The sequence below is a fragment of the Acartia tonsa genome, chromosome 12 (assembly GCF_053477335.1).
Source record: "Acartia tonsa isolate MP-2025a chromosome 12, ASM5347733v1, whole genome shotgun sequence".
NCBI lineage: Eukaryota > Metazoa > Arthropoda > Copepoda > Calanoida > Acartiidae > Acartia > Acartia tonsa.
In genome coordinates this window covers 13,569,316-13,592,175 of record NC_137271.1, presented here as the reverse complement: position 1 = coordinate 13,592,175, position 22,860 = coordinate 13,569,316, and the positions used below count along the sequence as shown (strand labels likewise).

Here is a 22,860-nt window from a genome sequence, read left to right as displayed (position 1 = left end):
GATTTTTTATAAAATTCGTTTTTTATATAATTCTTTATTTAAAGGCGCAAATACGATTTAAGTTAATAAATTTTGACCAATAGGATAGCTGGATTGGAAACTACCTACGCTCTAATTGGTTGAATGATGTACGTCACTTAAGCTTCTCCAATCAGAGCGCAGATAGTTTTCAATCCACCAATCACAGATCTCAAAATTATTTAACTTAATTTGTATTTGCGCCTTTAAATAAAGAATTATATAAAAAACTAATTTTATAAAAAATCCTTAAAATTTTATGCAGATTTCAAATCTATTATATTGATTAAAAATCTTTAAAACTTTTATAGTCTAATGGATATCTTTACAAGCGAACATTTTATACCTAAAAGCTGCAAAATGAAGATTCTAGCTATCAAGAACATTAAGTCAGACGCGTGAAGGTAATACCAGTAGTTCGGAGAATGCATTTGCTTATTAACGGGCCAAATGTTCAGAAAGTTTAACGATTCGGTACAAAAAATAACATTTATAACTCTCACCATGACTACTTAGAGAGTTGGAAATGCATTCAAGTTTTTGTTCATTATTTATGATTTATTAATTAAAATTTCCGTTGTTAAATTAATTTACTAATCCTAAATTAATACCAGTTTTGTTAATCCGGGCCAGCAGCCCCTTGGGGCTAACAAAACTGGTTATAATCTTATGATTTTTTAATTGAATATCCACTAAAAGCTGTCTATAATACGAAATGATAAATCTAGGGGCTTTTATTTTTATTTCTAACCATTAAGTAACCATCTAAGTTAGAAAGATCAGATAAAAATTAAATTTTCAACACTCTACCATTATGTTTAAAAATAACATACGGAAATTTGGGAAAACATGGCTCGGCACCCAAGACAAGCATATGTTGCTGGGAAATTGGTATTTTATAACATATTTAGTTTAACAAAGGAAGGTAGAGGACATTGGACCGTAAACTATCCCCCTGGTACCCAAAATTTTTAAGCATGCTCTCTCATTCAAAAACGTTGGGTTTAGTACTTTAATTGAATTTTGGACGGGTGGTTTAAACAGGTTTGGATTGTATTATTTTTTATCATTTTTTCTTGACTTAAAAAATAGCAATAAATTAATATTTTTCCAATTTATTATGTTTGTCAAATTATGCTTCTGGTAGCTAATAAACAATATTAAGAGATTGTCCCTTCTCTGAGTTTTAATTCTAAAATTTGAAAATCATTAAGGCCTTAAAAAACGATTTTATTATTTTGATTATTTTCAAAAAATATCCAAAATTCTAATCTTAAGATAATAATGACAAAGATTTTTATCTATTTTTTTTACTACTGAAACATGACTGTCTTTTTTATCCGATTTTTTTCATCAAAACAACCAAAAATAACTTGCAATAACATAAAGATGGCATGAGAAAAATTGTCGTCATTCTAGCTAGCTAATATGCTCCTCATTTAATGGTCAGTAGGTGCCTCTAATAGGAGGGGAGGGGATGGGGTAAAGGGGGTGGACTTGGGTATCGTTATATTAGGCAGTTGCAAGCATCACCTTATCAGAGTACATGAAAATCTGGCGCAACATCCAAGTAATAATATATCCATTGTTTTTGCTGATGTATATCTATTATCTGTATCGTATGAACATATTTTTCTTGACAGAAGGATGTTTTTATTTAATATTTACGCCATAGAGTAAAAATAAAAACATGGCTTCCAAACCGATTGATATCCGCTGGATTAGAACCGGTTTTCAGCCATGCTGAAAAATCATATATATCATCGTATTACAGACATCGTATAACAGGGTCTTCGGTTCCTCAGGGCTTACATAACTTGATTTCAACTTATAATTTTTCATCTTAAAATCTGTTGAAAGCTGTCTATAATACGATGCGATAAATAATTATTACATACTTTAATTATATACAAACAATTGTTATTATTAAGAAAAAAACCTAATGATTAAATTTTCTAAACTTAAATTGATCTAAGGATTCAATATTAATTTCTTGAACCTAAAAATATTACATCAATAAATGACATTCTTTTAATAATGCAGAATAATGATACATTTTAATTAGTAATACTCAATCATTTTGAAGGGGATGTTAGAGACAAAAAAAATTGTTTTTCTTTTAACATTTCTAAGATTTGTAAAAAAAGGCATTTTTTAAAAATACAGTCGTGGTTTAGAATTTATATTTTTAGTTTTATATAAATTACAAGAACAATTAAAAATAAAGCTGCACTTTGCTAAAATTCTATTTAAAACTAAACTACTGTTGTCGCAAAAATAATTTGCAATATTTTTAAACTTCTGCGCTTTTAATGAGTAAAAATATGAGAGTTTTCATTAACTTCGTCTGGAAAAAAGGCCCTCCGTTATAGTCAGTTTAAGCATTTTCAAAAATGTAGAAGAAAAATATTTGAAAAATGTCTGTAATACGAAGCTATACATAATTTTTCAGTATGGCTGAGAACCGGTTCTAATCCACCGGATATCAATCGGTTTCGAAACTTAACTGGAAAAAAATGTGCATTTTTCCTACTCATTACATATACTGAAAAATTTGAAAAGGGAAGGGGGTTGGGTTATAAAAGTTTGAACTGAACGTAGAAGGAAATTGCACCTTTTAAAAAATGTGTGCAAAAGACCCCCCTGATTCTATCTTTACCGTGCTTCCGTGCACGTAGCTACATTTTTTGACAATACCGCAAAAAAATAATAATAGCATCATATTCATAATATAATAATTTCTCGATAACTCCTATATAGATTTGGAATTGTTATTTATCGTATCGTAAAATAGACAGCTTTCCGCAGATATTAAAATGAAACATTATAAGATTAAAATTGTTATAAATTTTATGATTTTTAATATGAAAATTGTTTGTAACATTAAGCAACACATGATTTTTTTTTATACTGGAAAACGAAATAAATTAAATTACAAATAGTATTTCATTTTAAGTGCCTTTTTCTTTCAAATATAGAGATTATTTTTAAAATTTTGCGGGGTCGCATGAACGCCCCTTTTAATATTTTTGGTTGGTAGCAATAATTATTTTCCACGGCTAAAATGGGTTTCTCATGACCCCTTCTACAGATTTTAGAGGCAATATCCCAAAAACATGGAATCCTTCCCCCCATCCCCTCCTAACCATTAAAGAATACAATTATATTGGCTTACACTGATTTTAGTTTATCCAAATATGTTTCATAAGAGCTTTTTCTCCATAATTATTTTATATTTTTGGTGGGTTAAAAAAGGTCATTTATAACTTCAAGGGGAACTAAAGGAAAAAAGTCATTCAATTTCTTTAATAATAGTAATGGCAAAAATATCCTTTTGTGTGCGATTGCGTTTGTGTGTCTTAGTGTGTGTGTGTATGTGTGTGTGTGGGTGTTTGTTTGGTTGTGTGTGTGTGTTGGGGGGGGGGGGGGGGGTGTTTTTATGTTTGTGTCTATTTATCTATTGTCATTCTTTTATTTGCTTTCTCAATCTTTTGCTTTTCCCTGGGAGGGTGAAAGTACAATCCCTTGAAATAGGTTAAAACCTTCCAGGGACTAAAATAGTATCAATGTAAAGGATAGCAATATTGGTCCAGTGCAGTGGTTACTGTTATCTTTCGATAAGAAGGGATAGTTAAACAAACATCATATTACTTTTATATTAAGGATATTATTATTACATGTACATAATTTGATCGTCCTTATTTAAAATATTAGAAGTACGACTTTACTATGATAAAATACACCCTGTCTATATTGTGGTAAGATATTCTTCTTAAGATCTCGTTCATCAGTTTGGTTTTAGGCTATTTTTCTTTAAAATCTACAGTAAAACCCTTTGTTTTTTTCCCAACGAATAATAGATTATATTTGTAGTAATCAGGGTACCAGTAGTTTAGAACAATTCACAGTCCAATGTTCCCATCCTAAATGGTAAAAAGCATGTTACACCAAATTTTCATGTTCTCTAATATCCATTGAAAATCGCAGCTGACTAAAAAAACGACACCCACCATCCACCCTCTTTACACTTTCTCCTACCCTTTTACTGTATGAACGAACTGACCAATAAAAGAGTTCCATGTAAGCAAGCTAAATTGACGAAATCTTTTTTCCTATCATAATATCAACGTATAAACTACTATAATCTATTTTTGCAAACCTTATTTTACTCCACCTAGGTGGCCCCTACTAATATACAGTTTAAATTACTGCCTGCTATGTTGGGTGTGCATATTTCATAAAAAAAAAACTTAATACCTAGCAAATAAATAATAAGGGGTGTTAAAAAATCACCTCTAAAGTCTCTGATATAGGGCAGTGTTGGATATATCCTAATATATAAAGTGTTTTATGCTTTTTTGTCTGTAACGAAAGATCTAGCTAACCGCTGAACCGATATGGTTCTCCTTTACAGTAAAGCTTCCTACATACCCTGAGATGGTTTTAGGCTATTCGTTTTTAGAAATAAGTCTGGGTATGGTTTTAGGCTATTTTTCTGACATTTCATATTCCTTCGAATATATAGCCCCTAGATGCTAGGATATAGGGTTATTTTGTCTAATGCTAAAGATCTCAGAAAATACTAGTAATATATAAACCAAAATATTAGAAACTTATAGCAGAAGTGATTTATGTTACATTAAAGCTTCAAGATTTTTTTAATTGCGGAATTATGGGCACTCCACTGTAATAGTGAAAAAGTACCACTTCGCACTAATTGAATTATGAAAAATGGTTGGACTATGGAATTTCCTAAAGGGCCACAAATCTATAATTTACTTCCCCACGTCTTTAAAGTCATGAAAAAAACTTAGTTTCTGCACAGTTTTAAAAGAAATTATATATAAAGCAAAATAAAATAGTAAGGTTCAAAGTTTCTTTTAGGCCAAACAAGACAAACGTCTATAGAAACTATACAACAAAAAATAAAATTACATGGACAATCTAAATACTATAAATATTATAAGAATTCTAATTATTAAAATCTGTTATTTAAAAACATTAGCTTAATTATAACCTGACTTAAGAACTTTTAATGTATATATTCTATGGGTTTCGTCCCTAGCCCTTGGGAAAGTAAAATTTTACAATTTTTGTTTAAAAAGATGTCTATTTGTTTATCTTTTTTTATTATTATTGTAGATCCTTTAAAACAGCTTGACATTCAGGCTTGTAATTTCAAGGAAGCTTTTAATATAAACTTGGCAGGTTTTAAGCTATTTTGCTCAAATTATGTAAAGCCCATCATGTAAAATAGTTTTAATTCCCTAAAGATTTTCTCTAGGCCAAGTGAAAGGCCAATAATCTTTGGACGAAGCCGCTAGTATCTTAAATATTGTTTATTTTTCCAAAATCATAAAATATCTAATTTATTATTCTTTGAAACGGAACACTTTAATTGTTTAAAATCAATCGTTTTTAAAACTTTATTTTAGCCACTCATGGATAAAGCAAAGAATATATTGCTTCATTAAAAGTTGTTATTAACCACTTAAATTTAAATTTAGTTTGTCATTTTCTGTTAATACATATATCTACTGTTTTAGATACGAGGCATAAAATATAGAATTATGGGGAATGCCTTGGTTCATAAACGGTAAAACTAATCAATGTTCTTTATGTTGTAAAACAAAGGTCGTGCAATCAAAGTTTACCAAGTCTATAATTCATCATGCAGCCTTTTCATACTTTCCATTTATACTATCCAGAGTTGGAGAGATGATTATTTTTTTAGTCTACTGTCCTATCCCACCTACTCCTGCATAGAAACAGGCTTGAAATACGATAAGATATTTTGACTGACCGTATTTTTAGTAATCTTATTATAAACTATTATAAAAGGTTGGTTGGAAGGGAGGGAGAAGTATTTTTATAAACTAATAGTTGTTGTTGTTTTAAAATTTATTTCAATGAAACAAATTAAACACATTTAATATTTGGTATAATTATCATGTCATGATAATACAATATTGTAAATTATAATATCTAACTAATGCGAAATAAGTGGACATTATTTTTACTGAGCATCAAATAATCAATAAATTTATCAATTAAGTTACTATTAATTCCAGTGTTATTGAGAATTTTAGAAGCAAATTGAGCAATAAACATTGTCTGAGCAAAACAATTAAAATCGCTGTAAACTAATAGTAGAACAGGATAGCAGGAATCTAAAAGGAAAATACAATGGCCGATAAATTGAAGTACATTGATGATACAATTAGCCTTTCTGTAGATTACAATTAGTGGTTGAAACGTGTGGATACTCAACTTAATGAACCAAGCAATCAAAATCTAATAATAGTTCCCAAAAACTAAAAAAAACTTTGGGGACTAGCGCAATACCCCAATGTACCTTCCCTATCTGACAGTATAGAAAAAGGATTGAAACCAATAAGATTTTTAAAAATATAAATAGCCTATTATGATTGTCAAATCTAATGAATTACTTGCAGTGTTAGGTATAATTTTGTACTATAGCTTTAATTTCTTTTTAATGATTGAGTATAAATAAAGCATGATAATTTTTAACAGCCATAAGGATTTTTACAGTTCAGGCTATAATCTAATAATTGATAGAAAAATTTCAATTTTTGAAAGTAGGGAATATTTTTTTTCATTATGATTTCGAAACCAATTAATATCCGCTGGATAAAAACCGGTTCTCAGCCATATTAAAAAAAAACGTATTATGTATAGCATTGTATTACAGGTGCCAAGAAGAAGCCTATCCGCGGTGCACCTATCAGTCAACCAACATCCCGGCTGCAAAGTTCTTCGTTCTCTCCTCAGCACTCAACGTCATCAACATCAAGGACGTCATCAAGCCATCCTACTTCTGAACTTTCTTTTTTGCCTCACACCCCTCTCCAACATTAATTAGACTTTTACTAATTATGGCTGGAATTGAACCTAATCCTGGACCCCAAATATTCCCTTGTGCAGTATGTCCTCAAAACGTTACCTGGGCCTCTCCATCAGTAATTTGCTCCAAGTGTCACAGATGGTGCCACGTCAGAAAAACAAATAATTGTAGTGAACTAAAAAGTGTTAAAGAATGGTCATCTAACTGGCAATGCTCCAAATGCGTCAAGAAAAGTAAAACTCCATATATTGTCAAGGACAGTTTCAAACTACTTCAATTCAACTGTAATGGGCTTAGAAGTAAAATTATAGAAATTATTTCATTTATGAAAGCAAATCAAATTAAAATAGCAGCAATACAAGAAACAAAACTTAATGAATCTTCAACCCTCCCCAATCTTGGTGATTATGTTTTAATAAGAAAGGACCGAACAAAGGATGCTGGAGGTGGACTTGCCTTCATTGTTCACAACAGTATTCAATACCAAAAGTTACCTGACTCACCACCTGACCTCCATATAGAAACCGCAGGAATTAAAATAGCTGACATTACCATCATAAATGTATATGTACCCCCAGTCACAAGCTGTACTCCTGGGTATAATCCAGATTTCTCCAGAATCCTATCTCTGGGCGATGCCATCATTTTAGGGGATTTTAATGCTCATGACTCACTCTGGCACTCAACCATCAAAGACACCAGAGGAGAAAAACTTTCTGAAGATATATCCAACTCAAATTTTGGAACTCTTAACTGTGATAAACCTACAAGATTACCTACATCTGGTCAACCTACCTCACCTGACATTAGTCTAGCTAGTCTCTCTCTCCTACCTGTGATAGAATGGGATGTAATAACCGCACTAAACTCTGATCATTTACCTATAGTTTTAAAAATTCAAGCAGATTTCCAAGAACAGTACAGTAATAGAAGAACATTTGTTAATTTTAATAAAGCAGATTGGGCAACTTTTTCATCATTAACCGAAGAAGAATTTAGTAAATTAGAGGATCTGGAAGATGTATATCAAGGGGAAAAGAAATTTAGAAAAATTATTAATAAAGTATCTAATCTATGCATACCTCAAGGCAGAATTAAAACAGTTTATCCTGAAGTACCTAGGGAAGCCGCAGCTCTTATTAAAGAAAGAGACGAGTTAAGAAATAATGATCCTATGTCTGATAACATCAAGATTTTAAACCAAGAAATCAGTGATTTGGTAATAAACCACAGAAAAGAAAAATGGAAGCAAGAAGTTGAAAAAGTTGATCGTTCCTGTTCTACCAAACTCTTTAAATTACTTAAAAGAATAAATGGCAAAAATCAAGAATCAGGAAATCAACCAATAAAATTTAAAGGAAAATATATCTCCAATCCATCAAAAATAGCTAAATTCTTTAATAAGCAATATTCTTCAGTTGTTCACCATAAAAGCTCTAAAGAGAGTAGAAAGATCACCAAAGATATCAGAAAAAATAACTTAAATGATCATCCAACTCATACAGCTGAACAAACCAAAGAAGCTATTAAACAGAGTAAATCTTCCAAAGCCCTGGGACCTGATAAAATATCTAACTTACACCTGAAACATTTAGGACCAAATGGAATTTCCTATCTTACAAAAATTTTCAATCTCTCTTCATCAACCTGCAAGATTCCTGCAATTTGGAAATCCTCCATTATAATCCCGCTCCCTAAACCTGGAAAAGATCCTGATGATTCCAAATCCTACAGACCTGTCAGCCTTCTCTGCCCTGCAATTAAAATTTTGGAACGCCTGCTATTACCTACCCTTACAAACAATCTTGAACTTCCAGATTTTCAACATGGATTCAGATCTGATCACTCTACAGTTACTGCATTGTATGATTTTACCGAGGCTGTTGCTCAAGGTTTCAACAAAAATCTTCCACCTGATCGTACAATATTAGTCCAGCTTGACTTATCAAAGGCATTTGATATGGTATCGCTGGATAAACTTATTAAAGATCTGAATGCATCTTCCCTTCCTGAAGGTGTAAAACGTTGGCTTAACTGTTATTTAAAAGGTAGACAATCAAGAGTACAATTCAGGACCAAGAAATCGGCCTCAACTAACATCAGAACAGGAGAACCACAGGGAGCTGTAACCTCACCCCTTTTATTCAGTTTTTACCTGTCTAAACTTCCATCACCACCTGCAGGTATCAAGATCATCCAATATGCAGATGATATTTCTGTTTATACATCTGGAACTGATCTGAATGAACTATCTCTAAAACTGAATGATTATATGAAGTCTCTTCTTGAATATCTAGATGAACGAGAATTATCTGTCTCCCCAGAGAAATCAACTGTCACTCTGTTTACCTCTGATAGGAAACAAGCCAACTACCATCCACAAATCTTCCTTAAAGATAAGTTAGTTCCTCTTGAAAAACACCCAAAACTCCTTGGAGTTACTTTTGATCCTCACCTTAATTTTTCTCATCATATTCAGGCAAGTTTAGATAAATATAAACCAAAGATTAATATGATGAAAGCCATTGCTGGATCTGATTGGGGCCAAGAAAAAGAAAATCTTATTCTTACCTATAAATCTCTCGGACGAAGTGTTCTAGAATATGGCACCCCTGTCTGGAGCCCAATCATTAGCGACAGCAATTGGAAGGACCTACAAATTGCACAAAACAAAGCCCTACGGATAGCAACAGGTTGCCTGGTCATGTCTAGTATTGATCATTTACACCAAGAAACTAAAGTTCTACCCATGAAAGATCATGCTATGCTACTTACTGAACAGTATGTACTTGCCATGCACCTACCCGGCCACCCTGGACAGAAACACCTTGATAGACCACCACCACAACGTAAAATGAAGTCTACTGCTATTGATCTCAAGTCAAATGTCCGCCAATGCCTTCCTATCACCAACAAACCATCTTATAAAAAAGGTCTGAAACGTCTACACACAAAAGTAGTCAAAACATGCATTTCCAAATATTCAAATAATCGAGTCCTTGGAACCCGACCTCCAGAAGTTCACAAAAGTGAACTGAACCTGAAAAGGAAAGCAAGAACAAGTCTCGCCCAACTAAGGAGTGGATTTTCAAGAAAATTAAATAGCTATCTGTATAGAATTCAAGAATCCGCTTATGATCACTGTCCCAACTGTAATACCTCCCCACATGATGTCACACATCTTTTCAACTGCCCGGCAAAACCAACAAATCTTAAACCTATCGACTTATGGAAAAAACCTTCTGCTGTTACAGCATTTCTAAAACTGGATGGAACTTGATGACGAAATTATTAACAGAATGATGAACAGTGCCGAGGCTACACACACACACACATTGTATTACAGACAATTTTCCACGAATATTAAATAAAAATTATACAATTAATACCAATTTTGTTCGCCAAAGACTTCGACTTTCAGAAGCTAACAAAACTGGTTTAATCTGTAATTAATTTTCATTTTAATATCCGCGGAAAGCTGTACATAGTACAATGTAATAAACAAATAAAACCATCCTCTTTAATGTTTAAAATCTTGGGCTTAACTGCTAAGGGGGGGGGGGGGGTGCTCTAACCTTGCAGGGTTTTTGAGAATCCTGCCTTAACCTATCCTAATATACTAAAATATATCTTTAGTATTGCAGCACCAACTAAATGCAAATAGCTCAAATGTCAAAGTGTCTAAATTGCTATTGCTGAGGTTTTTATGAATATAATTATTCTAGTTTAATTTTAAAGAATCAGAAAATTAAGGGTGGTATAAATTGTTTTTATCCAATAAAGAAAGGATAGTGCCGTATAATTTATTTTAGATATGCTTTAATTTCAATTATTTTTCACCTTTTGAAAAGCAAAGCTATTCTACAATTGGTTCAAGTGTGTTAACATTTGTATATTACAATGACGGTTAATATATATTAGATGTAAATTGAAATGGTCCTATGGTAATGAAACCATAGCAATTCAATAGTTTTAGATAAAAACAGTCAATCATTGGATTTTGATTAAAGAATTTGCGAGATATTTTTGGCTTATCAACAGCCAAAGTATAAAAATTAAGGTTGAATATGTGTAAAAATTCGCAAACTCCCTTCTCATTAAAATGCTATAAATATCTGCTACATATATTCGCGTATTAGAACGTTTTTTCAATACTACCAAAAACAATACATATTTATTTAGAAAAATAAAAAAATGCTCAATTTAATAGTTTGATTTATACATATAGCTATCAACTTAAACAATAAAGAATGCAGCTAGAGTATCTTTAAATGGCGCTATTATGTCGTTAGTGGCCGCTTTATTTATCCCCACCCCCAAATTCTAATCTTTTGCTGGTATTTAAGAACGTTACTTTCTACTAGATATATGCACATATTTAGGGTTTATCAAAACTGCAAATCAAAATAGATAAACACACGAAAACTTTACTAACACCAACTAAAAAATATATGTTGTAAAAAGGGCTAATTTTAGAAGCAGATCATTAAAATAAATAAAAAATAATATTATTATCTACATGATAATTTTTGTTATATAAAAGTAACATGTCGTGCGTTTGTCTTTCTGTATGTCTGCACCGAAGGATCTTACTAATAAGGTTCTCCTTTACAATGTAGATTCTCATAGGTCCTGGGAAAGTTTGTAACTATTTTGAGAGTGGTACCACCACCCTCTCAAGAGAATCCTAATGACCCTACCCAATTTATTTTCTTTTTCTTTTTAAAACTAAAATTGAAAGCGACTTCCCCTCTCCCACTATAAAAAAGATCACTTTAAATCAAAGAAGGAAACAGTAAATTGTTTGTGAGTCAATCTTAGATAGATATAAAAAAACTTTTAACTGCCTTTAAAACATTTTTTACATTTTAAGCTGTGAATTTTTTCAAAGTTGCTTTATCATATGCTTTAAATAGGGTCAGTTTGTGTCTATTTATCTATTTTTTTGTATTTATCTATCTATATATTTTGTAAATTTCTCTATTTATCAATCTTTCATTTAACTATTTTCACGCGTTTAGCAATGAATTTTCAAGTTGATCTGTCAACTTATCTATTAGTTTTTCCATCCATCTATCAATTTATCTATCCATCAATCTATCCTTAATGATTTTTTAAAAAATCATCTACCTTTTATTAAAGTAAAATAATAGAGAAGGCATGAGGTATATGTATGTATTGGGTCTTTGAAGTAAGCTAATAGCATCGTAAATATAAACACAGCCAAGTCCCTACAAAAGAACAGAAAGCAATTTGCTACCAGACGAAAAGAGTCTCATCAAATTAGACCAGACCAGGTAGTTGTCTGGATTATATATCTATTCTCATACATTTATTTACCTATTTAACTAATTACTCTATTACTATATTTTTAGCACATTGCATTGGTAAAAATGATTTTAAACCCTTTAAAATTTCACACTCGATGTTAGGGCTTTTATATAAAAGTGTGAAAAATAAAAAAAGGATAGCCATGTTAAAAAATATACTGGATTTAGTGATTTAGTGACGTAACATGGAGCGGATGTTAAAAATATCTTATGGTTATGTAACAGATACTTATAACTTATCTGCAGTTATCTTACCACACGCCTGTAATAGCAGCATTAAATAATAAATTCTTAGCCTTAAACCACAGAATCTAACGGATTAGCTAAACCTTACGCTAAGGCCGCGGCTCAGAACTCTTAAGTATCCACCCCTTGGTTAATATGGCTTACTTAATCCATAATCCCCTAATTGCGGTCCTATTAAATTTTGTAAAAATTGTCTATAATGAGGGCTGCTAGGCTGCTTGCCTATATATGTGCATTATTTTGCACAAAAAAAAAAACAAGGACAAACGTGGTCATATTTGTATCAACTTATCAAAATATAAACGGATAGTGGCCAATGTTTTGCCCCCTACTCTTACTATTAACGTGACTGATTTTTGCCAATAAGCCATATAGCCAAGTTATTTTGTAAACCTATAATAATTATTTAAAGAAATCCTTACAATAAAAAATCTCGCTAACTGCTGAACCGATACATTGTATAAGTCCTCGGAAGATTTATAAATATCTTAGGAGAGGGTACCACCACCCTCCCAAGAGAAAATAAAAGCTCAATCGTAGTTGGATATCCATGTGGATATTCAACTACTATTAGGTATTTTTTTAGATATTAGTTACAGAGTAGCTTCGCTATTAAAAATACTATAACTAAACGGCAATTAGTACCCATATTATTTTAGCAAAATAATAGGGTTCACTTGCATATAAGGAGAACAAGGACAATTTTGTTCTTATGTAAGTTTGTATGTGAGGGAGGATATCAAAATACCCTAAAACCGTCCCAAGAACTATGATAAAACTTCCTTGAAATATATATAATTTGCAATTACATGATTTAATCAAATACAATGAAAAAATAAAATGAACAAATCAAAAATAGAAATAATAACTTTCAAAATACAAGGATTTGAGGTAACGTGGTTTTTAAAACAATAAAGTTAGAGAATAGAGGGAGCAAGGGTACATGACTATATAGAACTATCGCAAAGACCTACCAACACAATCCCATTGCTCAAGAAATTTGACAGCTTAGACTCTAAAATGGCTGAGTTTTATACAGGGTTTCTAATTTTTAGAAACAATACCCTAACTATAAAATTTATTATGTATTTGTGTTTGTCCTTTATAGTTAATGCAAATATCTTAAAATTAATAAAGTAAAAAAAAAACAATTTTGGCGTTGTCAAAAAATAAAATCGTAAACATCTGGATAGTAATTTCATTACAAGCTGTCTTGAGTAAAATTATTTCGGAAAGTAGAGATTATTTCCATTTTTTATAATAACAATATTAAAGTTCAAGTTAACAGCACTATAGATTTAATTTGTTTTTAAAAATATATTTCTTTTTTTAGGAGGCTTTTAAATCTTTATCTTAGTACTAGATAGATAACTTTCTTCCTTACAACTTTCCTAAATAGTTTAACTGTCCATAGCAATGTGAACTGAACCAGAGCGAATGTCTGTATATGTCATATTTAGTAGCGAAGCTACTCTATAATTCACTTTGTTATCCATGAGAAAGTCCGGATTTTTTTTCAATGAACTTGTAATTAAAATCAATTGTATTTGTTTTTTATAAAAGGATATTACATCCTAATAAATATATGTAAATTATTTCAAATTGTAGCTCATTTATGACACTATACATGCTATACTCTGCTTTTACAGTTACCAAATGAATGTAATTATTTTAAATTCCTGAAAATCATATAAATCTGTAAAATGCTATATACATTTTCAATATTTCATTCAATAAATCAACTGTTTTTTGAAAGACATATTTGTTAAATGTTGCTAAACTTGATATCATCATCCTTGTTAGAATGTACTATATAGTATTTGAATAAAAAATGTATTATTATTTTTTGAAGCTAGCTTTTTGATAATTACGCTTAAATTCTGTTAGATTTACTGATAATTATCATATAATAATTTTTTGCTTATTTTCAAGGTCTTACTATTCTAATTATATATACATTATTATGTTTAATAAGAAAATTCCGACATTCATCTTAGGTTATTTTTTTTTTTAAATTGCTATCTTTGAATTAAATATTCAAATAAAATTACACAGTACAAATAATAAAAAAACAGGTTTTGCTTACAAAACACAATTAAATTAATGGAAACACTTTTGAAAATATAGCATTGATTTTAAATGATAAATATGCTCTAAATTTTTACAAAAAATAGGCAAAACATTTATTTTTTGTCGTCGATAACAATATCTTATTCTTATACTCTTATTTACAAATAGTTTTACACTAAAATCTTTTGATTTAATTGTTTTAACTCTTGTACATTAGGTCACATGACTTTAATTAATAATAAAGGTCCCCCAAATCCTTATACCAAAATATACGGTGGTTTTGATTAATTAGTGAAGTTCCTTCAAATCTTATTCCAATGACAGCTTATGAGCTTTCTAGCAGCTAAGTGAGAAAGCAAAATTTCTATCAATAAACAACCTTCTGCAGCGTCAGGGGTCTTTGAAAAAAGAAAATGGTTTTATAGCTATTTATCACTCTATATATATTACTTTAATTTTAAAACTTTGGGTATCAAGTAATTTATAGTTCAATGTCCCCTCCCTCCCTGTGTGTAGTAAGCCTTATTGTGGCAATAATTCTTGATAACATCCTGAGAAAAACTTAAAAGGCCTTTTTGATACCATCTTAACTTAACAGCGAAAAAGCAATAGAAAAATCTGCCAAGAAAAAAATATGTTGATAAAATATTTTGCCGGATTTTTTGTAATCAGAGCAGCTTATCTAAAAATGTGCGACCATCCATTGGTTATACCAGGAAATGTAGAAAAAGTCCATACGCTTTATTTATTGAAGAAGTCATTTTTAGTGATTTATTTACATACAATAGTCTCTAATATAGTGTTGTTGTTACCTTGTTATAGCCAAAAATAAATATCTATTTTCCAAGGGAGCTTTTGATTTGTCCTTTGTAGGATTTTGATATTATTATTTTTTTAACCTTTTTGCATTTCTTTCGCACCCAAACTATATCACACACACACACATTCACAAAAATAATGGGTCCATATGGTCCAAACATTGATTAAAAATGGTTATAAGATTAGAAATCTAGAAAATATTAATGTTTTAGGCTGTTTTTTAAGTAGTATGTTTACCACTTCATATAGATCTTAGACCTCTCCAAAAATATTTACATTTTTATTTGTATGTACCTATATGTGTTAATTTTGGCCTTTGGTAGATTGTTTTTGAAAAATCTTTTAAAATTAATGGATATAATAAAGATACATACTCTCTTAAGCAGCCAATTGGAAAACAGTGAATGAGCAATCCGGTAATAATATTGTTTAGAAAGTGTACAGATTTTCATATGAATACGCAATTATTTTTTCACTTCATTCGCATATAAATCAGTAATAAATAGTATGATTGATAGGCTAATGCATTGCTTTGCTAAATTTTATCGTCCAAAAAGCTGTCTTATGTATTAACAAAATTTTGTTTTGGATCTTATTGATGATTTCCAATGTACAAAAATTGTTTGTCTATGTTTTAATTCTTGACAATGGAGACATAAAGTTTTCAGTAATTTCTAAACAATGTTAACAAAGATTTATGGAGGTTAACCAGCCTCCTGAACCAGGTTTTGGCAGCCGCAAAAAAGCTGCTGACTTGCAGCCGTTTTGAAGCTTTTAAAATTTTTTATAATTTTATTTGCAAATTAATTGCGCCTGTCGAGCTTAACCCTCAACAGTCGAGGGGGGGGGGGGGTCATCGAACAACCCTCTCATTAACTATTAATAGAGGACGACTATAATTAACTGACTTTTTAAATATGGTGATTATTCATGACTGATATATAGATCCAGCCAGGTGAAGAGCAAAAAGTTTTTTTCTTAACATTAACATTAACCAATTGAGGTCCTGAATATGAACCTCATATATTGGTCAGTTCCTTCATACAGCAGGAAAGGAGGGAATGGTGTATAGGGGGTGGATGGGGGGTATCGTTATTTTAGCCGGCTGGGGCTATCACTTTAGTAGAGTACATGAAAATCTGAAGCAACATTCAAGTAATAATACATTCATTAATATTCAAATCACTGTCTGTCCTGTTTTTCTGTCTAAATTTTAAAGAAAAATAAGATGAAAGCCAATTTTCCAGTTTAATTGTTGCAAATAAAGGAATGACGTCATTTCCACAATTATTTTGCACATTTCTTGCAAGGTATGATTTACGAAAAGATGTTAAAATAAAAGCTTTAGCTTTAAAAGAAAAATGTTTTTAAATCTTTTGCTTATTTCTAGTTTTTAATTCACTTGGTTCGTCGGTCTGTTGAACTAAATTATCAAAGATGTAAATATGATATTTAAAAGTGAAGCTTTTCAATATTAGGATTGTCCGTCTAAAACGGATAACTCTTTTCTTTAATTTAGACATGTTAGATTGTTCTATCGATTTCAAATTTTGCAAGGTTATTCCTATTACAGTCAGGTATGATTTAGGAAACGTATTATTTCTATAATCGTCAAGAGAGTAATTGTTTTCATTCTGATTTTTAAGCCTAACTTTTATTGATGTTGTCATCCTTGTTTTTCTTTGTTATTATTCCAATATAGATAGACTAGCGGCTACGCCCCCTAGAGGCCTCTAGTGGCACTTTAAATGTTTTTGTTTGTTAAAGTCTCTACGATAATTCTTTACGTACGATACCTCTTTTTGTTACGTTGAAGTCTCCCATATATTAAATTTTTTTTTATTTTTTTGTCATTTTCTTGGGAGGGTGGTGGTACCCTCCCCCAAAATAGTTATAAACCTTCCCGGGACCCATGAGAATCTACCCTGTTAAGGAGAACCCGATCTATTCAGCGGTTAGCGAGATCCTTCGGTACAGACACACAGACAAACAAACATCCTTCATATAAGGATAAATGTTGTCGAGATTCAGCTCACTTTGTCAGTCCGTCAGTCGGTTGTCTGTTATCTTGGTAATATTTATATATATGTACTTATTCCTTTATTAAAGACTAGCGGTTTCGCCCCTAGCCTCTAGGGGCTGTGCCCCAAGAGATGATAAAAAAAGTTAAGGTGAAATTCGTAAAAAAAATGAGGACCAAGGAAATCTCCTACAAAAAAAAGGACCAAGGATATCTCCTACAAAAAAAATGGGGGGGAATTTTTTTGTTTTTGGGGGGATTGGGGGTGTCCCACCCCCCAAGAAAATAGCCTAAAACCACCACAGGCCAAGTAGGTACATTCCCTGATAAGTAGAATCCGATCGGTTCAGTAGTTACCGAGATCTTAATCTTCAGACGGACGGACGGACAGACAGACATCAAGCTACTTTATATTATAGACATCGTTCTACTTTGTATTATAGATTAATTCTTAGTTATTTACAATTGAATTTTTACCATCCTTATAATAAAGTAACAGGATGTTTGTTTGTCTGTTTGTACCGAAGAATCTAGCTAACCGCTGGATCGATCGGATTATCCTTAACGGGATAGCTTCTCATAGGTCCCGAGAAGGTTTATAAATATTTTGGGGGAGGGGGTTATGGGATTCAACTCCCCACTCCTCTTTATAATTTTAGTACCTAAATATTTATTTTGTTTATTTTTTTACAATTTAGAACATTTTTATGTCATGAATTTTATTAAGATATGAATATCACAGCTATAAGAGAAACAAAAGAGAATTTATTAGTTAGTTATTACTTAAAATATGACTTTAAAATAATTCTTACTTTTATTTTGATTAAAATACATATTGATATTTTATAAAAAAAAATAGCTTAGAACCATCCCGAGTCTTAAATCTGAAATAAGAGCCTAAAATCACCATAGGCGTTTTAAAATAGAGAACCAAATCGGTTCATTAGATCTTGAGATCTAAGCTTCAGACAAAAATGCTTACTTCTTTATATAAAAGGATTTAATGTTTTAATCGAGAATTAAATCTTTCTTATTTAAATCTAAGTTGTGATATTCTATACATAAAACTTCTTAGTTTTTAAAAAAAGTTTTAATTACCTTTTAACCACGGCTATCCGAGGCTCAAGATTAAATGCTTCGACGTTAATTATTAAAAACCACAACAGATTTAAAAAGGACATTTTTACTGTCCTTCTGCACTTTATATTATAACTTAACATAATTTATATTATTAACTTTTTGATTATTTTTTGCTTTAGTATTCACATATTTTAATAATCTTAATAATATCTTTCACATTGTAACTTTATTTTTTATTTAATAATTTATTTTGCACTTAAAATGGTATAAAAATTGCGATATTTTCACTGACTTTAACAGAAAGGCTGAAAAACCAATCGCAACTGAGGGCTGCAAGTGCGAGAAATCCCGGCGATTTCGCACTATAACCGGGCGGTATCCGCGCTAAACACCGTCGGAGTAACAGAATACGAAACAGGAATTCCTCATTTCATCGCACACACACACACACCCACGCACATATTTGAGTCCTTACAATAATGGGGTGTGCGTGCATGTGTTGAGAGGGAGGGGGGGGGGGGGGGGAGATTTGATCGTCGCTACGTAAAACAGGTGAATAACAAACAGGTGTGTGTGAGCGAGAGAGATAGAGAGAGAGAGAGAGAGAGGAGAGAGAGGAAGAGAGATAGAGAGAGAGAGAGAGAGTGTGTGTTTGTGTTATGATGATGAGGGATGGAAGAATGAGCAATGAGCACCCACTTCCTCTTATAAACTCCCCCCCCCCCATAACGCTCATATCTCATTGCTTGTTTATGGTAACTCATACATTTCAGGGGAAACACTATGTGTGGGGTTTAAAGCACGGCGCTCCTCAATTCTATACAAAGTTTTTTTTATTAAATGACACTTTTTAGTGATGTAGGGAACATAGGACTCTAAATGATTCATATAACCCAAAAAAGAGTTTTAAATGAAACGCAACATTGCAAGGTATCATAGAGACTTGAAAGCAACATAGATAGGTATTGTATTATTAAAAAAACATTTAAAGTGCCAATAGATGCCTCTAGTGGCGTAGCCGATATTTTGATAAAAGAAGCAGAAAATTTGTGTAGCATGATCGGGAATTTACATCTATTAATCGTCCATTGACTTATCTATTAAGATCCTTGAGAAACAGTGACATAAAAATAGAGTTTGTATTAGTATTATTTTTTTGTTGTTGTTAATGTTTATAATCACTATTGAGAAAATCACAAGATTCTAGAAAAGATCTAAAATGTTTTTAAAAACATTATGTTTTAATAAACCAAAATTCAGCTATTTTTAATAAATAATGAATTAGAATTGTTTGTTAAAAAAATCTTTACAGATGTCATTTTAATTTTTGGTTTAATCCTAGAGATAATTTAATTCTATTTTTCCGCCCTCTCTCTACCTTTAAAATAAAAGTCCTGTAGAAGGTTTTATACTATTTTCTGCCCTCTCCCTATCCTTTTGAATACAAAGCCTATACAATATACATGCTGGGTACGCTGGCTCTAATTGTAATTATAATCTATTTAGAAATATGCCAAGTAGCCTGTGTAGACAGTGTGTGAGGTTGGGTGTTTTTTTTATTATTTATAACAGAGATATAGAGGAAGAGGGGGCAGTCTAAGGAAAAGGATAAAAGCTTAGATTTTAAGGGATAATGAAATCAATGAACAAACAATTGATGTACGTCCCCAAAATTACCCCTTCTGTAGATTATATTTATTGTTTGAAAAGTTTGGACACTACTAGTATTGGAACCAACGAATCACAATTAAAGCACAGTACCTCCCCTCCTATCCCCCCTCCCCCTTCCCCTTCACTTGCATTAATAATAACTATAAAAGGGAAGTAATAAGATTCTTACTCATTAGCAAAAGTGGTCTAGCTGAGGGGGGGGGGGGGAAGGGGCGATCGGGAGAAAAATGGTAAAGGCAGAAAGAAAAGTGTTCTTGGGGGGGGGGGGGTGGAAGAGGTGGTTGGGAATAATGGATATAAAATACATGGATATTGTGACAAGAGAATTTTTGTCATCCATTTAGGTTGCTAATATAGTCCTTAGATACTTGTCAATACGTTCCTCCAAGATCAGGGGAGGGGATGGGGGCTGGGTGGAGGGTATTATCGTTATCCTTATAATAAAGTAACAGGATGTTTGTGTGTCTTTACCGAAGGATCTCGCTAACCGCTGAACCGATCGGGTTCTCCTTAACAGGGTAGTTTCTCATAGGTCCCGGGAAGATTTATAACTATTTTGGGGGAGGGTACCACCACCCTCCTAAGAGAAATTACAATAAATCGAAACTTTTTCCCCCTCGAATAGAGACTCCTACGTGACATTGCAAAGTATCGTAGCAATTTTTTAGAGACTTCACCGCAACATTGCAAAACACTAAACATTTAAAGTGCAACTAGAGGCCTCTAGGGGCGTAGCCGCTAGTATTAGATATTTTATCAGTATATGCAAAAATCTTTCATAATATCCACTTATTGTATATCCATTTGGGGAATTATTCTGGTATTTTATGCATGCATGTCTGACCCTAATTTTTGCAATTATTTGCAACACACCGCTTATGTACATATACTTATACTCTTAGTGCAAATATGGTCCCTACATTCTATGTAGATTTTTGAGTAGTAACATCTTAACCCTTAACAGTCGGACCCCTTGCCGCACCTTAATCAGTCCCCATTAGAGATAGAGGGCTAAAAAAATTTGTGCATTTCCCCTGTTTGGTAATGAATTTCCGACCTTAAGTGAGTCAAAGTCAATTTTCGCTTCCTTCCCCCTTTTATTTAACAATCTTTGTTTTTAGGTCCTTTTTTAATAAAAATTTTTAAAATACACTCTCTTATTTGTTTGCTTAATAGACTTTGGGTACTTTTATTAAATCTTGATTGGGTTATAAAACTTTCAGTGTCATCACTTTTCGACCATTAATTTTAATTTAAAGAAATTGTAATTTGTAATCGTAATTAGGGTTGTTCATCAATTTATCATTCATTGTCTTATCTCTATCTTATTTTGTATAAAAGTTTAAAATTTCTTCGAGAAATGTGAATTATCAATAAGAATGTACACATTTTTCAAAGCGAAGCTTTTCTATAATTAGGGTTGGTTCGTACGTCCGTCCGTTACAGTTAGCGCTTTTCGTTAATTTAAACAGGTTAGAATTTTCCTATCGATTTCAAACTTTCCATGCTGATTCCTATAACAGCTAGGTACGACTTAGAAAGCGCTGCAACTATATAATCGTTACCAGAAAAACCATACGTTCATTTAAAAGAAGATATTTTTTTACTTTTTGACAACAAATTTTTTAATGTTTAAATCATCCTATTCATCTGATTATTTTAATACTGATTCCTACTACAACAAGGTATAGTGTTGTAAGCGAAGCATCTCTATAATCAAGTCCTAAATACGTCAGTATGTCCTGAAACAGTAGTATGTATTTAATCAGTTTTGCATCAAATTTACTTATAATTTTGTATAGACATATGCATTAATATTCAGTTTATTAATTTCTTACACTCTACAAGTGTTAATGTTCGTTTGTCCTTCCATTTCAGAGCTTTGCTTTTATGGATGTTGTCATCCTTGTTATGTTAAGTATACTAATGGCTAAGAATAACTTTATATGCATATCAGTTAGTTAATTAATATGTCTTCATTTTTTTTTAGATGCGTCGCCTCTCTATAATTGTTCTGTTTTAGTCGTAGCTGAATATTCATATTGTTCTTGAATCTTAATAGAGACCTGGATACCAGCAAATTGTTTTTTTTCGCATAAAAGTATCATGATCCGTGTCTGTCTATCTGTCTGTACCGAAGGATCTCGCTAACCGCTGAACTTATATGGTTCTCTCCTTTACAATGTAGCTTCTCATAGATACAGGAAAGATTTTTTGTGAGGGTACCATCACATTCCTGTGTACCTCCGCCAAAATACTTTTAATCTTTTTCTTTTTAAAACTGTTTTGCAAAAATAACAAAACATATATTGCAAAAAAATTATAAAGTGATTTTTAAAAAGCTATTCTCCTGCTTAACTTTATTATTCTTGTTTATATGCACCAAGTGTATGAGTGTCTATTATCTATTATTACTAGGTGCCAAAAATGTTAATTGCAATGCTTGAGACTTGGCATAATTCAATTAAAATCATTTCAGTACAATGTTATTATATAAGGAGGTCTGATCCCAGGTTCTACGAAATACCAGAAAAAAAAATCGTTTTACCAGAAAAGTGGTAAAGCTGGTCAACCTGGTAAAATATACCAGTTTCGTGGTAAATTTTACCAGCAAAAATTTTAGCCAAAAAATTAGTCAAATTTTACCATTTTTTTTGTAAAATTTGACGAAACAAAAAAACCCGTTTTTGGTGTTTTAAATAAAAAACAGCTCTTCATAATCAGTTGTAGTACTTTAAAAT

At 31.6% G+C, this 22,860-nt stretch overlaps 1 protein-coding gene across 1 annotated transcript in view; it reads right to left on the bottom strand.

Annotated features, from left to right (window-relative positions):
• Nucleotides 1-18,738, bottom strand: part of LOC145333023 (integrin alpha-PS1-like) — a 170,749-nt gene extending 152,011 nt beyond the window's left edge. The window contains exon 1 of the mRNA XM_080178176.1: nt 18,467-18,738. Coding sequence (XP_080034302.1) covers nt 18,467-18,588 — 122 coding nt within the window. The 5' untranslated portion in view covers nt 18,589-18,738. The remainder of the gene's footprint in view (nt 1-18,466) is intronic.
• Nucleotides 18,739-22,860: the final 4,122 nt, after the last annotated feature.